Source organism: Dendrobium catenatum, unplaced genomic scaffold (genome assembly GCF_001605985.2).
Source record: "Dendrobium catenatum unplaced genomic scaffold, ASM160598v2 fragScaff_scaffold_123, whole genome shotgun sequence".
NCBI classification, from domain to species: domain Eukaryota; kingdom Viridiplantae; phylum Streptophyta; class Magnoliopsida; order Asparagales; family Orchidaceae; genus Dendrobium; species Dendrobium catenatum.
In genome coordinates this window covers 1990941-2012851 of record NW_021318585.1, presented here as the reverse complement: position 1 = coordinate 2012851, position 21911 = coordinate 1990941, and the positions used below count along the sequence as shown (strand labels likewise).

At 36.2% G+C, this 21911-nt stretch overlaps 1 protein-coding gene across 3 annotated transcripts in view; it reads left to right on the top strand.

Annotated features, from left to right (window-relative positions):
* The window catches only part of LOC110099570, a 31545-nt gene extending 13624 nt beyond the window's left edge, over positions 1-17921 (top strand). For all 3 annotated transcript variants that reach the window (XM_028698269.1, XM_020826766.2, XM_020826765.2), the window contains 3 exons: positions 914-1391; positions 1539-1620; positions 17545-17921. In XM_028698269.1, coding sequence (XP_028554102.1) covers positions 914-1391; positions 1539-1620; positions 17545-17745 — 761 coding nt within the window. In that variant the 3' untranslated portion in view covers positions 17746-17921. The remainder of the gene's footprint in view (positions 1-913; positions 1392-1538; positions 1621-17544) is intronic.
* The last annotated feature ends 3990 nt before the right edge of the window (positions 17922-21911 follow it).

The window sequence follows — 21911 nt, the reverse complement described above, 5'->3', positions numbered from 1 at the left end:
ATGCCGTTACCCATGCATGGCGCAAACAGCGCCGTATGTGCGCCGCGTCATGTGCTATTGTACGCTCCATTTTGCACCATTGACATGTATGAGTTTGTTGGGTTTGTCTTGTTGAGACGCTTGATTCAATTATAAGCATGCGAGATTTTAAGATTTTTTGTTCTTCTAATTAATATTAATTGGAAGGTTTAAAAAAATTCATTTTGGTTTTTAATGTGGTATTTTTTTAAAGGTTAAATGACATTTTCAATCTTGCATAAGCACTTCATGAGGCTACTGCAAATGCATAGTTTGGAGTGGGATTGGTGTACGCTCTCTTACTAATGTAGAACATAAGCATGAGCGAATTATATTGACAACAACTATTTGTTATTTAAATTTTATAATTCTTATTATGAGAAGTATAATTATAAATTATTGTGAGAATGTATTTTTTTATTATCCTAAATTCTTTCAATTTCCATTAAATATGCATGGGACGGCCGAAGGAATAACACGAGGCATTTGCCAATTTATAACCCAAAATTTGGGGCTTCACTTATTTGGATGACTTCAGGTAATTGCTTTTTAACAAAATTAAAAAAAAAGGGATATAGAAATCATCTCGTCTTCCCTGTGCTTTCTTAGCCCACCCCAATCCAACTTTGTAAAAGGAAAAGTGTGCCTCATAAGTTCTATTTTGGTTTTAACAATCAATCTTTGATTTTTTTCTTAATGTGTTAATTTTTATCTTCTGCTATATATTCGGCCTAAGATTCTTTTTTTCACTTTAATTGTAACCAAGTCTTAAAATTACTTTTTAACATTCTGAAATGAGCCTGATATTGATTTAATTTGTATTTTGGCGGATCTTGCATTTTTCATCAACGTTCATGGTTGTGGGGACTTGATTTCGATACTTAACTTTGTGCAGTTAGTCTTAGCGAGCGTGATACTTCAGCATCTGCTGTCATTGGAACTACATTCAGTATTTCCCCAACAACAGTAAAATCTGTTTCCATGAGGGATATGGGCACTGAAATGACCCCCATTGCTAGCCAAGAGCCCTCTCAAACTGGAACTCCCGTGAGAGCAACAACACCTACAAGGAGCCCAACTTCTTCCAGACCATCTACACCCCCAAGAACTGCAACTACAATTGAATCTGCTGATTTCAATAGGGATAAAGCATTGTCTGAAAAGGAGCTAAGAATCAGAACTAGAAGGGAGATAATGGTACTTGGAACACAGTTGGGTAAGATGAACATTACTGCCTGGGCGAGCAAGGAGGAAGAAGAAACAGATGCATCTGCCACCTTGAATATGAATTCAGTAGACCAGCAATCCAAGAATGTTGTAGAGGCTCGTGCTGCAGCTTGGGAAGAGGCTGAAAAGGCCAAATATTTAGCCAGGTATACAAAAGAACTCGGTTTGCCATTTATGATGCTCTAATCTTAATTCAGTGGTCTTGGTAGCTGCCCAAGTTCACACTCCTATTGCAAGTAACAGTTGTTATCATGTATTGTAATACAAATTCATCATGAACATATATTTTTTAGGTTTAAACGGGAAGAAATCAAAATTGACGCTTGGGAAAACCATCAGAAAGCAAAAACTGAAGCTGAAATGAGAAAAGTTGAGGTACTTATTGGATTTTCTGAAATTGAATTGCTTCTCTATGCAAAGTATGCATCAGTTTAGTATTTTATTAGGCTTTATTTGGTAGGCACTTGCCGCGATTCAATTAGTGATATTAGACATTTTGAATGGGTATGTTGCAGCCAGTGTTGTAAAAGCACTATTGAAAGCGTGCTATAAGAGTGAAGTGAAGCAATTCATTGATTCTGCACATTACTTAATTGTGAAGTGCAAGCTCACCGATATACACCTCTTCATTAAACCACATTATAGCGTTGTGCCGTCAATTCTTGCTCAAAGTGAAATTCTAATTTAGTTTTTATGGTTCGATTCAGTATTTAGCACAATAACTAGTTATCGTTTGTTTCTCCTCGCTTTTTTGGTAGTCATCAATGTTAATCTACAAGCACAGAGATAAACCAAGCACACCAAAGAGAGAAAGAACACGAAATACTTTTTTGCTTTATTTCATAACAGGTGACACGTATTTATACTAAAGTCTCTATACAAGAACAGTTGAGTGCCTATTGTTTGTACAGTCCAGGATGGCATTTAACCGTTTGTCTGGTGGGTCATACGCGGATCGTTCCAGAGTTGTGTTATCTGCTAACAATCAAGTCATTACTCATTAGTTCTCTCATTGGAGCTAGTCACTTCGTGGTGCTTCTTCACTTCATGCTCAATCCCTCGCTATTTTATAAACGTTTTTACTGGTGCTAGGAGCTTCTTGCTCACAATCTTCTTCTTGAAAATGCTTCTCAGTTCCATATCTTCATTCTTTCTCACTTAGGATTCTGCTTCTTAATTTCTAGTTGGTCGCTTAATCTTAAGAATATAATATTGATTTTTAAGTACTATTATTATGAACAGAGAAGAATAGAATTGTATTGTCTAATCAAGTTGCATGCATAAGTGGATGTAGTAGGAGTATATATAGACAAGTCGAGAGTCCTAATTCTAGATACAGGTATATAAGCAGGTATTTAAGTAGTTGTACATGTGTCCTTTATTATACCCCCGCAAGCTAATGGACCGGAATGGACAATAAGCTTGTCACGAAGCCAATGATATCTTTTGGTCGAGAGCGGTTTGGTGAAGATATCTGCTATTTGATCTTTGGTAGAAACTGGAAAGTTGTTGACTTTTTGCGACAGAATGTGACCACGAATGAAGTGATGATCGATTTCAATATGCTTCATTCGTGCATGGAAGACATGATTGTTGGCGAGTGCTATAGCAGACATACTATCACAGTGTAGGCTTGTAGGAGAGGTGAGTTGAATATTGAAGTCGAGCAGAAGTCTTCTCAACCAGATAATGTCAGTAAGAGCTGATGCTATGGCCATGTACTCAGCTTCTGTTGAGGAGTAAGCTACTGTATGCTGCTTTTTGACACTCCAAGAGATGAGTGTTGCCCAAGAAGGTGCAGTAGCCGGATATTTCCTTGTTGCCTTGTCACCTGCTCAGTCTGCATCTGAGAATGATTTTAGCTCCAGTGTACCCTACAAAATAGGAAGGCCAAATGAAAGCGTGCCATAGATGTATCTTAATAAGCGATGAAGTAAATAGAAGTGATGAGAGGTTAGATTGTGGAGGTTAGATTGTGCATATTTTGACAAAGTAAATTGACCACATTGGAGATGTCTGGCCTTGTTAATGTGAGGCATTGCAAAGAGCCCGTGATCTGTCTGTATAGCTTAGGATCGGTCAGCAGGTTTGCTGTAGGAGTCTGGAACCTTGGTACAAGACGGGTTGGACAGTGCTTTGCTTTTGCTCATGCCAGCCAGCTTAAGAATTGAAGTGGCGTAATTTGTTTGAGATAGGAAATAGGATTTATTATCCGTCTTAAGTTGAATTACCAAGAAGTTTTTGGTAAGACCGAGATGTTTCATGGAGAACCGATTGTTCAGCTGAGAGATGATTTAGCGGTCATGGAAGAGTTATTGCCTGTTAAAAGTATGTCATCCACATAGATAGCTATATAGATATGAATATTATCTTTGTGAAGAACAAAGAGAGATGAATCTGCTTTCCCATGAGAAAAACCGTGTGTATAGGTATGTGGAAAAAAAGTTGAATCACTGCCGATGTGCTTGTTTGAGGCTGTAGATCGCTTTCTTGAGACATGATCGGGATGAATCTCATCTTCAAAGCCTTTTAGTTGTCTCATGTAGATGATTTTGTCAAGATTGCCATGTAAGAAGGCGTTTGTTACATCCATTTGATGTACATGCCATTTGTTAGTAGGAGCAATCGTAAGAAGAACTCTTATAGTAGGAAATTTAGCTATAGGACTGAAAGTCTCCAAATAACTGATTCCATATTGTTGGTTATTGCCTTGTGCGACTAATCGAGCTTTAAACCTTGCAATGGTACCGTCAGAGTTGTATTTTGTTCTGAAAGTCCAACGGATGCCAAGTATAGATGTATCCGGAGGAGGTGGTACCAACTGCCATGTACCTTGACGTTGTAAAGCATATAATTCATCTACCATGACTTTTCTCCCCTGAGAATATTTGCTTGCTTCATGGTCATTATTGGGTTCAGACGGCGGAGGTTCAGACGGTGGAGAGACTTGAGAATGGTTTTGAATGTGGAGCAGGTTGAGTTTTTGACTTGGTTTGAGAGAACCAGTTTTAAGTCTTGTAGTCATGGGATGGCCCGAAGTAGGTGGTTGAACGGCTAGGGATTGAATCAAGATTGAAGGAATTTTGGAAGATGGAATAATAGTGTGAGAGTTTGACAATTCAGTTGAGGAAATGGAATTTGTTGTTGCTGAGTATTGCTGATTTGTTGGCCGAGAAGTAGGAGTGTGTTTGACAGATTTATTAAGTTGATTTTGATGGTATGTGGTAGGGTGAGAAACAAGGAGAGATGAAGGAAGGGATGTAGAATTCTGTGGTAACTATGACGAGATGTGTTGTTGGAATGGAAAACAGGTTTCATCAAAGACTACATGTCTTGAAATGAATATTTTGTTGTTTGTGGGATCAAGACACTTGTAGCCTTTTTAGATGCTTGAGTACCCAAGAAAGACACATGGCCGAAAGCGAGATTCAAGCTTGTGCCTTTTAGTTGGGGGGATCCAGGGAAAACAAGCGCATCCAAAGATTTTGAGGAAGGCATAATCAGGTAATTTGTGAAAAAGAAGATAAAGAGGTTAAGTGAAATTAGTTGTGGAAGAAGGTAGGCGATTAATGTGATATGATGCTATAAGAACAACATCAGGCCAAAATGAGTGGGGAAGTGAGGCACTGTGCAATAGAGTGCGAGTGGTCTCTATTAGGTGTTTATGTTTGAGCTCCACCAAACCGTTTTGCTCTAGCATATAGGGACAAGAAGTTTGATGTTGAATACCCTGTTGAGTGAGAAAGTTTCTGAAGGTAGAGTTCACATATTCAGTGCCTCCGTCAGATCGCAAACATTTATTAATCTGAAAATTGGTTTGTTTTTCCACAAAATGTTTAAATTCAAGAAAAATATAAAAAACTTCAGATTTATGTCGCATGGAAAAAACCCAAGTAAAACGCGAGAAATCGTCTATGAAAACCACGTAATATAGGAAACTTTGATGTGAAAGTACCGGGGAAAGACCCCAAACATTTGAATGAATAACATCTAATGAAAAACATGCTCTATCAGACGAAATACAAAACGTAAGTTTGTGGCCTTTAGAGGTTTTACAGCTAGAGCAAAATGAAGAATTAGTAGGTATACACAAAGATTTATTAGTGGTAGAAACTAAATGAACAATTTGAGCGTTCGGATGGCCTAGTCTTTGATGCCATATAGACGAGTCTTGATGCTTAGCAGCAAGTGCAGTCCTGGAGGAAGGAGCAGTCGAGCGAACAGGGTAGAGACCTTTGCTACTTGGGCTCGATAGCAGAGTTCGACTTGTTTTCAAGTCCTTAATAACAAAACCATGTGAGTCAAAACAAACTGATACATTATTATCTTGAGTTAGATTCAAAATGGATAAAAGATTATGAGATGGTTTTGGAACGTGAAGAAGAGGATGGAGTTTAAGCTTACTGTACGATGTTGGCAGAATACCATTGCCTGAGTGAGTAATAGGTAAGGATCTGCCATCACCAATAGTGATATTGTCGGACCCATTGTAAGAGCTGGCTTGAGAAAGGTTATCTAGGGAATTTGTAAGATGTGTCGAAGCACCCTAGTCTAGGTATCAGTCTGCATTGGAGTTATCATTCGCAACTACCAGGGCATGAGATGAGGGCTATGGAGCTTGTGTTTCCGGAGGATTAACAATAATGTTGAGACGCTGCCAACAATTGTTGGCAGAATGACCTCGTTTACTACAAATTTGACACTGAATGCTAGTGTGTTGATTCGTTCTTGACGATTGAGTTGAGGTTCTTCCGCGAACTAGTCGTCCCCTGCCCCTGTAGGAATACAACGTTGTAGACGAATCGACTACAGAGACAGTTCGAAGAGATTCAGCTTGAATATTAATTTCTTCGTTGATTAACAATGAGTAAAGGTTGTCCAGATCGATTGGATTTAATATCATGCTAATGGAGGTCTTGAAAGCATTATATGATGGTGGTAGACCATTGAGCGTATAGAGAATTATGTCTTCTTGATCAATAACCACCCCCGCAGCAGCCATGTTGTCCACGATGGTTTTGATCTGCGTGAGATATTGCGACATTGTCTGATTCTCCATTTAAACATTGTGCAATTTATTTTTCAGCTGTATGACACGCGATCTGTTGGAGGATTGAAGCCTTCGTTCGATTGTTGTCCAAATGGCAGAGGTAGATTCAAGATGAATGATGTAGGGCAGAATTTCCAGTGAAAGCGTAGAGCACAGTGCCGTCGCTAGATTTTGATCGACAAGAACCCATTCTTGGTATTTGGGGTTGAGTTCTTTGCTGCAGTCCGGAAGATCTGTGTAGCGAGCATGAGTGGAAGCCGACGGAAGAAGAGAAGAGGCGAAACCATTGGCATTGAATAGTTTAAGAATTTGAGGTCTCCATACCGAATAATTGTAGGGAGAAAGTTGCGTGTGGACAATGATCTTGATATTTGATATAACGAACTTGAGAGCTGTTGGGATGTTGTAGCTTTCATCATTCGCAGAATCTTGACGATCTGTGAACTGAGATGTAGAGGAGGCTTCCATCTTACTGGAAAGGAAAGAAAGAAAGAAACTAGACAAGAGCGATGGGTTCAGAGATGAGGAAAGGAGGAAACTGCTCTGATACCATGTGAAGAGAGAAGCATAGAATTGTATTGTCTAATCAAGTTGCATGCATAAGTGGATATAGTAGGAGTATATATAGATAAGCCAAGAGTCCTAATTCTAGATACATGTATATAAGCAGGTATTTAAGTAGTTGTACAGGTGTCCTTTATTAATTATATTACTTTATTATTTATATCATTTATATATTTTTTTTTATTTTTTTGGCCTTCAATAGCTGAAACATTACTGCTAAACATATCATTATTTGCTAGAATGTTATTACCTTTTTTTTTTTTTTTTAAATTTGATTAATTAAATAACTATTGAATGCTTATAAATATGTATGTATAATATACAAGTTATGATTTTCTTAATTAATAAAAGTGCTGCTACATTTTACGCATTGAAACAAAAATGAATATTCATGCATTGCAATGTGGTTAGCACTTTGAGAACAATTAGCATTTAGCCATTTTAGGTCCTTTAGAGATCCATGGGTGCATTAAAATGTGATATTGCCAATTTAGAACCTTGAGTACACGGGTATTCTTATTGGTGCATCAACATGATTATCATTCATTTACACGAGCATTTTGTCCTGAGCCAGTTTATGAATATGTGAGCTATTTAATATCACTTAATAATCTTTAACATGACTTGGTGCCTTAGAAGACTTTTCAAAGCAAGGTTGGATACTTAAACTTCGTTTGCGATGGCTTTCTTACTTCTTCTTAAAATAGCTTTCTAGTATAAAAATTTAAATTTTTGTACTAAAAAGCTATTTTAAGAAGAAATAAAAAGCCGTCGCAAATGAAGCTTTAGTGTATTAGAATGCTTCTAAGGCCAACTTAGTTTGCCAAACTTAAGTTGAAACAATGGTCAAGCATGTCATCCACAAGTCTTTATTTGGAATTTATATTTTTTTGTGAGTTTTTATGAATTTTCCCAATGAATTTGAATTTTCCAAAAAAGTTAAATTATGAGAATAATTTAGATATTTACAAGTTTATTGAATATGTGAATAAAATGTCATTTTATATTTTGCAATTTACCTTAATTTTCTTATAATTTTATGGATTTTCATTTTTTTTTTGTAATTTCTCATTATTATTTCAATTTTATAAATTTTAAATGTATTCAAAGAAAGGATATAATTTTAATTTTAAAGTTACTCTTGTGGTTCACATTTAAATATTTAATTTCCTTAGGGTTGTATCTATTAATTTTAGAATGTTTTGGTCTTTGACGTGGCTTCTTGCGAAGCTGAGATGTGACTTAAGTTAGTATGGACTTGGTAAATTAATGCTATCACATGCCAACCTTTGTTTGGGCCACGTGTCTTTCTTAGATGGCTATGGTACCCACATGGGCTTGGGTATGCTAATGTGACAGATGGAGATGTTATATTGGTTTAGCCATATAGCGACCAAAGGTTGGCTTTGACTTGGTAAATGGCGTGTTACGCATCAGCGCATGATTGATCTATTTGGCGACATATGTCCACGATGGGCCCACTTTAGTCTTTAGGTATAGTGATGTGGAAGCTTGGTTTTCCACGTGGTAGCCTCTGATTGATCCATACGTTGATGGAATCTGGTGTTAATGGAATCAACAGGAGTGCCGAGTGGTTTTACTGGACTACTCAATATGATTTATAAGCGGTTATCCTGGGCCCACTCCAGAACTCAATTCAGTTGACGTGGATTGCCATGTGACAAATCTTGCCGTACTACACTTCGATGAAATTTGGTGGAAATTGTAAAATCCCTAAAGCAACAATAAAATCATGAAGTATTATGAGAAATAATATGGCATCAATGATTAGTGAATTTTAAGTTAAAAGAATGGTGTCTTCCGTTATAAGGGGAAATCCTGATAGGATTGGCTCTCATTCAAACATGAAATGCTGCAAACGTTAGTGGGACTTTTGCATCATATAACTCCCATCCATATATATAGTCTAAGTGTGATTGCTCATACACATTCCAAGAGTCAACTTTGCTCTCTCTCCACCTTTGAATAAAAAAACAACTACTAGCACTTTATTTACATCAATGCTTTATTGAGTCTTATTATATATTATAGACTTATAGTTGATTTATTAAACAATTATGCACAAAAATACAAATGAGAGTTGAAATATAGAAAAATATATCAATTAACTAAAACCACTTCATTCATGGCAGGTCATATTTTATGATTTGAATTGTACTGTAAGATATGCATATCATTTTTGTGAATCTAAATGAGAACCAGAATCCTTTCACAGGAAAAGAACCTTGAATCCTTTTTCTTCCTTCTGGAGATTACAGAGAACCATAATCCTTTCACAGACAAAAAATCTCGAATCCTTTTTCTCCCTCTTGGAGATGGCAGAGAACCACAATCCTTCAAAGGCAGAGTACTTCGAATCCCTTTAACCCTTCTTGAGGCGGCGGAGTAGCCGGGTCCTTTGATATCAAAGAGATCTTATTCTAAAAACTTCCCTCAAGATAAAACTTGACATATGGAGTAACTCAGGTGCAAGTTTGCCTGAGCAACCATGTGGAACTGGATATTTATTTTACACTTCCTTGAAACCCACAAGGATCTTCTCCCTTTCTCACAAACCTCACACTTTCTCTCTCTAGCTTAAGGCTCTCTCTTCAAGTTTTCTCTAGAAGAAATCAATTGAATGAATGCCAAAAAGACTATTACAAAGTCTTATGAGAAAGTTTAAATAGAGGGTTTCAAAAAATCCTAAAAATTCAATTTAGCCGTCAAAGATTGTACAGTACGATCGTAGGATCATTCAATACGATGTGAAGAAATTGACCTGTTAGTACTATATGATCATTAGTACGAATGATCAGTCGTATTGTACGATCTGTTCAATTTTGCTTGTTAGTGTTGTATGATCACCAGTATGAATGACCAATCGTATAGTACGATTAGTTCAACCGAAATGCAGTTCATTTAGGACGAATCGTTGTACGACCAAATATCATCTTTGTTGATCGTACAGTACGATCAAAATATCAAAATCAAGCAAATTCAATTGATTAATCACAGAATTAAATTAGACAATATTTTAAGCATCATACAATACGATTAAGTTCATACAGTACAAATATAATAACTTTTCAAATTCAAAATTTTGCCTAATTTAATGAACGGTGGGGTTTCTAATATAACAGATCGTCTAGTACGATGTGGTGTTCGTACTGTACGAATAGTTGTATTTTAAAATTATTTTTTAAAGAAAAAAATATATTTTAATTAATTTCTGTAAAACCAGATCGTATAGTACGTATGGTATGATGTACAGAAAAATTAAAATATTTAAAATTATTTTTGCTCCCCTTGTGTGTGTGCATGATCACTAGGCTAGCATACACCTTATAAGACTTGACTTAAAAAATTAAAAATAAATAAATAAAAATTATAGATTCTTTCAGCATAACTTATTTTACCCCATCTTGAGCTTTGAATCTTCAAATATCGATACATGTCCTGAAATGTTACTTAACACATAAAAAATATGCAGTATAAATAATAGGAGAAATAAAAAGGTCATCAATAATATTTCTTATCATCAAAATCATAAACTTCGGAGCTCGGGTTGCAACACCTTTGATTTGAAGTTAAGAGCTCTTGATTGAGAGCTTCTTGGACTTGTGATTTTAGAGATCGAAGATATCTTAAGGTGTTCTTCTACTGGAAAAAAGAAAAAAAAGGTGTTCTTCTACTTTATGGATCTAGTTGGTGTGGCTAGAGATTGGTTTATTTTTAAAGGAAAAAAGGGGTATAGGGTTTCTTCATTACTCGTGAAGGAGAGTGACTTCTCTGTCTTGTTGGAAGCAAAAGGAAAGAGTGGTAGTAGAATTCCCGAGTAGAGAACTTAGGCAGTGGATGGAGGTCGATGGACCAAATCACTCTAAAATTATTTGATTTTCTTACTCTTTTTTTTCTTATTATTTTTCTTTTTTGCATTTTATTTTTATTGCAATGGCATCATAATTTGTGGAAATTATTGTTAATAAGGTTCATTATTGTGTGAATATATTTAAGGTTAAGATTCTCTTGAAACTAATTAAAATTTATTATAAAATTATTCATCTCTAAAAAAAGAATTTTTTTGATATTTTAAATATATTATAGAGGAAAATTTTAATTGGTATGAGAATTAAAATAAGACACATAAATTTATCGCTCTCTTCGGTATGCCAAATGCTACAATTTGGATTAGAGCATGTTACTTCGTGAGATTTAATCACCTCAAGTAGATCAAAATATGACATAACTAGGAAACATAAATACTTCGGAATGATATTCAATTTCTCCACCTCCACTTTATGACAACTTCTCTTTTGACTTTTGGGAAGTATGCATGACAACTTTTATACAATTCATTGACTATAGGATGTAGAATATAGTACAATAAGGCTAAAAATTAGAGAAGGGTTGAAATTCCATTAAATGAATGGACTTTTGAGAGAAGTATGCGCCATTTAATTCAAAATGCTTGAACAATGTTTTCTATGTTAGGGCATTCCCTAGAAGCGATGCATTGTATGGCCTGAATACAGTGAGGAATGTGCAAGGAATGCTGCATCGGTGCCCAAGTGCAGTGTTACATAAGCAAGGGTTCTTATAGCATGGACAGATATTGACAAAGAAGCTAGTCCATTAAACTAATTCATCACCCCCTATGGTATGCCAAACATTACATGATATATTTAGGAATGCATTGCGGGAATAATAGAGAAGTGAAGAAGCTAATGCTCCCTATGGAGTGAGTGAGAGAGAGAGACGAAAGAAACTAAGGTGAGATGCTTAATTTCAAGTCATCAATTAACTAATTCAATTACAAGTCATAAATTCTAATTTATAGAAATAAGATTACAAAGTTAAAAAAAATAAATTTAAATTTAATATAATCCTAAATAATTCAAATTAAAATCTTAAATTATCCAAAAAGATAATTCAATAAAATTTCAAATAAAATAAATCCAAATATATTATAAACTAATTTAAAACTAATTTATTGTGCTCTATCAAAGCTACATATTAAATTTAAAGTTGAAACCCAAATCAGCATAGAAATCTATAACGTATCAAATTTGATTGAAATCGATATCATATTGAATTTACTATTTTTTTTATTTTTTTTTTCAATCGAATATATTAAAACCAAAAAAGAAGGTTACACGGAGAAACAAACATGCGGGGGAAAATCTTGCACTTCCCAAAGACAAAACGGGAAGGGATATAACTTGAAAAGCACCCCAAAAGCAGCCACAGACAGAGACAAAAATAAAGAAAGAAAACCCCTCAAGTGGTAAGGAGGACCCTTTAATTGGTTTGTATTACACAACAAACCCAATCCAAACCAATGAAGTCACTCATTATGCACTTGAGGGGACCAAGTCCCCGCCTGTGAAATGTGTTGAAGTCTTCTTCCTCTTCCTAGGGGAGTTGGCCAAAGCACTTAAAGGCCCCAGTCGGATGAGCTCTCTGTCCAAACGAGACTTGGATACTCTTGGTTGTTGCTTGCGAAAATTCACAATCCTATTGGAAGTTTCTTCCATTTGCTGTAATTAACTTCTCGACCTAAAATATGGGAGGAGGTTCGGCTTGTGGACTAGTGCCTTATTCTTTAGGAGCTCTAGGTTTGCCTTTTCTTTTCCTGGTGACTATGTTCCAAGCTCCAAGGGAGGATTCATCCTTGTCCTCACTATGAAAGGGCTCTTCAATAGCTGTATGCTTTGACTCAGGAGGGGGAGTAGGTATGTGGGGGACATTATCGGATGTTGCTTACACTTTGGATGGCGACGTCGACTGTAAAGGGGGAGATTTAGTTGCACGGGTTGGAGCCTTGGATATGCAAGCTCCATTGGCATGACCTATGAAACCACAATCGAAGCAGAAGTTAGTAAGCCCTTCATATTCGACTCGTTGAAAAAACCATCCTTGAAGCCCATTAATCCACGCCCTAACTTGAAGCTTTTGAGAAAGATCAATCCTAACAAAAATTCTTGCATAAGATGATCTTCCCCATGCTTATGTGTGAGTCCATCCACAGAGGTTCCCCTAGCATATTGGCAAGTCGAGTGATATTGTTTGTATCCCAATACATGAGAGGGAGTTGTGGGAGCCGAATCCAAATGGGAGAGTGAAGCCCATGAAGAGAGTTTGGAGAGGAGGTTGGAGACCACTTATCCATTCTGATGATGTTCCCTGCTAAAATCCACGACCCACTCATGAGTACCGCATCCATTGCCTCTATACTTTGGAAAATACAAATAAAAGAGTTTGGAACTGTAGTAATGATATTGAATTCTCCGAAGTGGAACCACCTACATTTGAGCTCACCAAGAAGGTAGGGAAAAGCAACCCTTCGTCCCATGAGTTTAGCCACTAATGCTCTATCCAATTTGGCAATGTTCTCGTGTACATCGGCCACTTCCGGCTCCATGTACATCCCATCATTGGCTAAAAAAATTTTACTTGGCATTTTATCCAACTTGATGAATTGGACCTTGTTCCAAGCGAAGGGGCTGGACTACATTCCTTTAGGCTGCATCGGAGATGCAACCGTGGGCTGGCAAAGGGGGCGAGCAGCTTGTGGGCATTCAGCAACAATAACACAAACATCTGGAGTGCGCTCTCCAGAAGCAAATTGCTGAATTTGGGAATGGTCAAGAGGCTTTGTACACCTGCAGTTTGGGGAGTTCACCACACACCAAGCCTTGTAATGTCCATAAGCAACACCAAGAACATCAGTTGTAGGGGAATTCAACTCCCCAAACGGAAGGATAAGAGATTGACAAACCTGGGCGGGATCCAACTAGTTACAAGTGGGCTTCGCAGCGTGCAGGTCGAGGCTTTCGGGAGAAGGTTGCCTAGGCGACCCCATGGAATCATCCGAGCCCACTTCACCAGAGTAGTCACCAGAAACCTGTATAGAATGGTTCGGCTTGACTTGCTCGAGCTGGTTGTCCTCCATATCAGAGTTAGACTCGGACTCAACGGTTGACTCCTCCATGTCATCTTCGGAGTTGTCCGATTCTTCCCCCGAACTACCTTCTCTTGAAGAACCCGGCTCTAGCGACTGGTTGGACTGGTTGATCTAAACAACCGCACATGGTTGTGCACTTCCTGGAGGAGGAGGTATTCTATTGACTTACGCCTTTTCTTTTCTGCCCTCATTCCTGACATTTGTCCATAAAAGAGCGGGCAAAGTAACTGCACCTGTTGAGCAGGTAGAAACCCCATATTTCGGGCACTTCGGCTCATTGATATCCTCCTTGCCCCGCTGGAAGTTGGCTTGAGTTTTCGCAGCCACCACATTCCAGGATTCCCTAGAAACAGGATCCCGAACTTGGGAGCTGCTCTCCGTCTTGACCACTGTAGTGACCTTGGAAATCTCCCTTGCCTCCTCATCAGCGGGAGCAAACAGATGCCAGTAGTTTTCGTTTTGACGGGAATCCCGCCTGCCGTCGCCTCTCCCACCATTTTGAGGAGGTGACCTAAGGCCACCCCCTCTAGCCATCCTAGAGCTTCTCTCTCTTAAAAAGCTCTAGAGAGAGGATAAGGGACTCATCTGGTCTTTTTTAAGGAAATATTTTGATATCATATTGAATTTACTAAATTAATCATAAAGACAAGGTATTTCAAATGATCCTAGAGAATATAAATAAAGTAGAAGAGAAGGTTCATCTAACCATGGCTCCATTCATAAGGAGACAACCTCTTTTGAAAATAATGTCTCCCAGTTTATCAAGGAGAGGATTAGAATAATAATAATAATAATAATAATAATAAAAAGGAGAGGATTAGAATAATATATTGTTAACTAGATAATTATTTAGAAATAACTAGACTAACTTTACACGCCTCAAGATTTTTTTAATAACCGCAAAGTCACTATAAAATTTATAAATAATCTAGTAAGTCCATGCTGAAAGTCACATGGCACAAACTTTTGGCGTGCAATAAATCCCACAATGACTGAATCGCTAAACCTTCAAGATGGTATTGTCAGACCAAGCTATCCAACTACCAATGCAAGACCCCATTGGAGCTAAGATTTGTGAAAACATTTTACTACCAGAAATCCAATTGTAGCATCTAGTCCACAGAACTCGAAAACCATTGTCCCATCAAGTACTTAGGCTAAAGCGGTAAAGAATCAAGAAGACAATATGAAAGCTATGCATCAAGAGAGAATTTCAAATCCCCAACCTCTTTGTTGAGTGATATTATCTTTGATCTCTAAAGTGGTGGTTTAAGTTTCAAATTCATGCAACAAAAAAAAAAAAAATTTTTTTTTTTTGATGCAAGAATGATGGCCTTAGATTGGACCATGACGGGTAGCCAAAAATTGTGATATTCAAGGGGTGTGAGTTTGTGGTTTGTATGGAGGGAAGTAGAATCCTTGACCATTAAGTTGATGCCAATGCGAAAGATAGTGTGGACATGGTGGAGGCTAGTCGGTTGGCTCCATCTGATAATAAAAGTCCGCATAGTAGTGCAATCAAGGCAGCGTTCATGGATCTTCTCATTGTGGAAGAAGATGAACAGTACCAGGTTGGGTTGGGGTGTGGATCCAACTCAGTAAGCTTATATATATATAGTTTTCCCCTTTTCTAATTGATTTTCCTTTTATAAAAATCTATGGAAAAATAATTTGTGATTTAGGAATGATTTTACTTATTTCAAATAATTCCCATAGTCTCAATTAACAAGATTTTAATCCCTTTATAATTTTTATTTGACCACTGATCAAGGTAAAATTAATTTGAAAACATGTGGCATACTAGCTCCTTGCATTTTCTTTTAATCCTATGCCATGAGATGTGTTAAAATTAATTGAAGAAAAGAAAATAAAGTATGTATTAACCTCATAGGGCCTTAAAAAGTTTGATAAATAACAAGTGAATGAAAAGAACAAAAAATAGTGAAAATCTTTCAATCATCATCATTTGTTCTATCATGCCTACTCGTTAGGCTTAGTTTCTTGATGCTGGTCGCTTATATTTTTAGTGTTGCATGATTTATTAAACCTATTTCTCACAGATATTTTTTGTGCTATGCTCGAGCCAAGTCACCTTTAGCTTATCCATTTGTTTCCTTTATCCTTCAACATGAACTTTTTATAGACACTTTCATTGTCAGGTCCCAAGTCGTAGATGAGAAAAATGAAGGGTTGTGTAGATAGTCGATAGCCAACATAAAATTTGTTGATTAATTAATATATTGTATTAACTTTATCTACATGCCATATTAGTGCAAATTAGTTATAAATCCTCAAACCAACTAATTTACTTTTACTCTCTTATCTTGAATAGTTGTTTGTTCAACTATCCTAATATAATCAATTCTTAACTGTTACTTCTAATTTTTCCACCTATACGCCTTAATATTTCATTAATATCATTCTTGGCTTGTTTATTAATGACTTATCTATTATCCCACACTCAGAGTATTACATGAAGGTTGATCTAATAGTAGTTTTATAAAATTTACCATTAAATTTCCCTAATATTTTCTTGTTTCATGTTTCTCTTGAGGCATTTATATATTTTAGTCTTCCAACCGTAAGTGTAGCATTTATAGCATTAAGTTTTAATATGATAGATCCAAATTATTTAATCCTAACATATGTTAGTATTACTTAATTAAATGAGAATTTATAAAGCTGAACTTAAATTATTTGGATACGACTAATTATGATGGTGATGCGTAGATATTATTTTATCTTTTAGTAATAATGACTAATAACTGACTCATACCCATTATAATTATATATGTTATACTGCCTTTGTTTAAGTAAATCCAAAGCCTTTATCAACTAAGTAATTTCTTTGCTCTAACTTTTCCCTCATTTAATATCACTTCTCTCTACCATTTGTTCTTCTCTCATTATAGTTCTGATGTGCAGATGCATCATTTCATTTCATGCGTTTTTGACTTTTAATGGTTACTCTTTTATTGGTGTGAGGGAATGCGCATCAACTATATTAACTATTCAATGCTGAGCTTCATGCCTCATTTTTGCTATAATTGTGGTTCTTATTGGCTAAAGCTTCTGGTTTATGTATTTCTATCTATTGGTACATTGGATTGTATTTGACCTCAAGTGTTCACTCTCCTAACAAGTGCCATCAAAGTCGATGATTTAGCTTGGATCAACAGTTTCATGTGGTTTGTAATGAAGATGGATATTTGTGGCTTTTGTCATAATAAAAAAATGTTTATGAGTAAGTTCCACACAAACTTCACATAATTGAGAGGACTTTTGGTGCATGATACTTAGTTGAATTGAGAGAGGTGGCCAACGCGAAGGACTCTCATGTGAGAGGAAGATTGTTGAAGTGCACATATGAGTGATTGGTAAAACGTCAATTACAAGAATTGTTGCTGTCACCGTATGTTACCTTGGTTATGTTTTTGGTGAATATGCATGTCATGATTAATTAGTATGGTTTTTTGCAATAAATTAGTGCGTAATACATTTCATAAACCCAATATCGCCGAGGAACAAACTCAACGTGTGACGATATGGCCAATGTTTGAGGTTTTATGGTTTTTTTTTTAAATTTAATCAGAGTTGTGCTCAAGAATCTTCATGGATTGCTATTTTTTCTCATTTAATCAAAGAGTTAGAACAAGAGAATTGACTAATTGAACAAAACTGAAAATTAATGTTTTTTGTATCAATGAATGATACTTAGGTTGAGGTGGAAAGAATGAGGGCTCGGGCCCATGACAAGGTTATGGGCAAACTAGCTGCTGCAAAACATAAAGCCCAGGAAAAGCGTGCTTCAGCCGAGGCAAGAAGGAACCAGCAAGCTGCAAGAACAGCAGAAAAGGCCGAATATATCCGAAGAACTGGACGTACTCCATCTTTCTCCTGTTGGGGTTGGTGCTTTTAATTATGCTCCTGTAGAACATCAACATATTCATTTTGGTATAATTTAAAGTAGTGCCTGTGAGACATAATTAGGCACTTGTTCATAGATGTGATTTCTCTATATCCTCTTTTTTTGTGAATTGCATTCGTTCATATTCATGTAAATGTGTCTAGATGATCATGCAAGCCTTTTGTTAATTGTTTTTTTTTTTTTTTGGTTCTTATCGGACCACGGTTTCTTTCTTTTAATCTAGTAAAACGAACTTTATCATTTGATTTTTTTTTCATCCAAAATTGCTAATGTACTTTGGTATGCTTTTCTGTATGCTAGAAAGTGGCGGTAGATGATGAAATCACGTAGTATCTCGCTTGATATTATGGTTATAAATGCTACATCAGTCATGTGAAATTTTAATGGCTGCCTCATTTGGTTCTTATTTGCTCATTTGATTCTATAAAAATATTATTGCTGTACACCCAAAATTGCTCTCTCGGGAGAGTTTTAACGAATTAGATTTTGGGGTAAATTTTCAGAAGGCTGATTGGGTTTGTAGATAAGAAACTACCCAGAGATTTCGCCCTCATTTTGCAAGGACCTTAGATCCGAGTTCTGGTTTCCTATAGGCGCAAGCCTCTATAGTTAATTACCCCTCCCGATAACGAGAGAGAACTTTCAATTAAGGCTTGTCGTCAAACAGATACGTAGATATACATGTATTTGGCATATAGTAGAAGCATGGGTTTAAATGTTTTAGAATTAATATCTAAAATTTGAAATTTTACCATCTCGCACTTAACGCGGATGGTGGGGGAAATGATGATGAGTCCGATCAAGAGCCCATGGTTATGTCGTTTTAGGCCATCATGGTCCATGGTCTACTTAGTCGGAGGAGGTAGTTGACCCAACCTGATAGAAGGATCCTTGTCGGCTGTCATGAGTTGCATCGTCTAAGGGAACCGTGTAGACCTGGGGTGAATATTTATCTTAGGGGATAAATATAATATACTTGTTGGGGCCCATGCGGGTGTACAATTGCATATATATTTATTTGTGTTTGTGTATGTGTATGTGTGGGGGCATTTTTGGAATATTTAACGGGTCATCTACGGTAGCTCATAGAAGCTTGTATTTTTCGTAGAACTTTTGTATTGACCTGTATGGGACATGTTGTGTGCATGAAGGGTCTTCTATAGCTGCCTATAGGTATTGCATTTGATGTATATCACTCGTTTCTGGTTGTAAAGGGGTCGATATAATTGCCCTCCATTAAGTGGTCGTCAACCACAAGGTAGTTGTAACATTCATTTCTCGTCGCTAGTTACCGGTTGTATACATTCTACTGTGTATACGAAAAAATCCTTTCATCTTTGCTGGTAGATGTTCACATTCATTTACATGTCAATTTCTGTTTGCTCACGAAGGACCCCTCGCAATGTATTTGTTCTTACTACTTGTAGGTAGATGAACATATTCGTTTGCAAACCTATGTTATCCACTGATCGAGCTACATTTATCACCCATCTTTCCATACATATTGATTGATGAATTACTGCCTTCGTCATCAATTTCTCTATGTATGTTTATTGGTGACCTTCTACATTTGCTTGCATGTGTTTCAGTGTTCATGAAAACTGCTATGGGTGTTTGTAAGTTAACTAACACCGGTCGTAGAGGAACGTTTGCGTCACAAGCGCGTTTGTTGTCATTGCTCGCAGACAGGTTGATGTGTATTGCAAGTCTTCCTCTTCATGCAAATGAATTGTTGCACTCATGCAAGCATCATGTTCGTTGAAGGGCTATTACATGTATATGCGAGACATCTATCAATTCACTGTGTTGACAGCAGGCATATTACTTTCCTAGCAACTTCCTTGCTTTGTTTGCAAGTATGCTGCATTCCTTATGTATGGCCGTCAGTAAATCATCATGTTCTTTGTGTATGTCAAATTCCCTAACTTGTGAGTGACATATATATATTTGCTTACATGAAAAGCGTGAGTACTGTGCATCAACTCACAAGTGTAATGTCTGCTAAGGGCTTTATATGTCTAATTGCAATTAGATTATACGCTCCTTTCAGTTTTTATTACTTGTGTATAGGTCATATTGAGAAACCACAAGTTCTTGCAATTATTTGTTGATATTTCTTGGATAACAAGGATTATTAATTAGCATTTGCATTTAAATTATTATGAATAAGCCATATTATTCGTTAAAGGTTTTTGCGTTGTGGCTCATATACAGGTCATGTTTGAATTTCCCTGTTAGTTTCACATTTATTTATTTGTGTTCAATTGTTTCTTAGTTGGTGAATTATGAGTTCAACTTCATGCGTTTATTTAAGTCCAATATATTGCTTTAGGTTCTGTTTTCTGTAGTCCAGTCACGTGTCCAGTTTCCTGTTATTTTGTTCAAGTCAAGTTCATAAGTTTTGTCTCATGCATCGTGTTCAAATTTAAGTCTTTTATCAATTGTTCAATTTAGGTCCTTTGTCACTGTAAAATTCAGCAGCCTTCTGGCGTCTCTACCGTTTAGGGAAAATTTCAGGAGTCTAGGTCATCCCACCACACTACGAGAGCATATATGTTAGGTGTCGGGTGACACCGCAGACATATTTCTTCAATCCCACCATGTTATGAGAGCGTGTATGGGTCTTCGAGGTAATTGTTTGAAAACAGACAATCGTTTTCCATGCTACGCTTCGAGAGCGTGTATATGTACTTAGAAATGTTCCTGTCATGGTAAAAGAGCATGTACAGGGCCTACTCACCTCAGTGTATGCATCTCACCGGGCTTCCTTTATCGTGTTACGAGTGCACGTATAGGGGGTTCTCTAGCTCGCCGCAAACGTCGAAAATAGGGTTTTAGTTTTAAAAGGGTTACACCTGCGCGAGGGAGTTGATTATGAGGGTGATGTTGTTGACAATGTAAATGCACAGAAAGAAAACACACATACTTCTTTTATCACCCCTCCCTTTGTCATTTTCACCCATCCTCATTTCATTCATTATATTTTATCAATTTCTTTTACTTCTATATACAAATATACATTCTCGTCTCCTTTTTTCTCATTTTTTTTTCATTTTCTTTCTTTGCACAAACACACACATCTATTATATATATATATATATATATATATTGGTCCAGGTAAATCCATTATAAAATAAAAGATAAATAAATAATTTGAAATATTTCATTACCTTATTAAGGGTCCAGGAAATAAACTCTTTTTTAATATGATACCTTACTAATTGAATGAAAAAAATTTAGATAGATAAAATAAAGTTATTTGGCTAATACTACTTTATTCCAAACAAAATCTTAGAATTAGAGTAATTAATAATGGGTAATCATTCTTAAACTAAGCAAGGGTTTTTTATTTTTTCATTTGATTTGTTGAATCCATAACTTTTTGAACTGTGTAATCTCCAATTATTGACATTGGTAACCGACCTAAAAAATTTTAATTATAATTTAATTCGTGACGATCGTAAATGGAAAGCTCATATTCTTCAGTCATCAATAAACAGTTTGTTGGACAATACTCGACACAGTTACAACAAAATATACAGACACAAAAATCAATGCTATAATGAAGCAATTATTTTTCTTAATATATTTTTCAAATTTCAATCAACAATGGGAAGGTCTATTGGACATATGCGAACACATACTTCACAAGCAATACATTTATCAAATTCAAAGTGGATTTAACCGCGAAAATGCTTTGATGTGATTGATTTTTCATATGGATATTGAATAGTTACAAGTAAACGATTTGTATAGGATAAGATAATTATGAAACTTATATATATATATATATGCACGCACGTGCGCATACGTGTTTACACATATAATACTTGTACATAAACATATATACATGTTCAAATTTAATAATAACAAAGATACAAATAACTCACAAATCAACAGAAGTAATAACATTATTTTTAAATAATAATGATAATTAATATCAACTAATTTAAATGAAATGATAGAAATAGCTTACTGTTTGTGGGATTGGGCTGATTTTGGTGAAATCTGGATTGTTTAGTGGGTTTTGGGATAGAATTGAGCTAGATAGGAGGCTAAATATGCTTGTGAAGTTGCTGCCTTGAGAGGGGTTGTATGTGGCCTCTTAAGAAATTGCTGGACTAAACTCTAACTGAATGTAATGATGACAAAAAGCT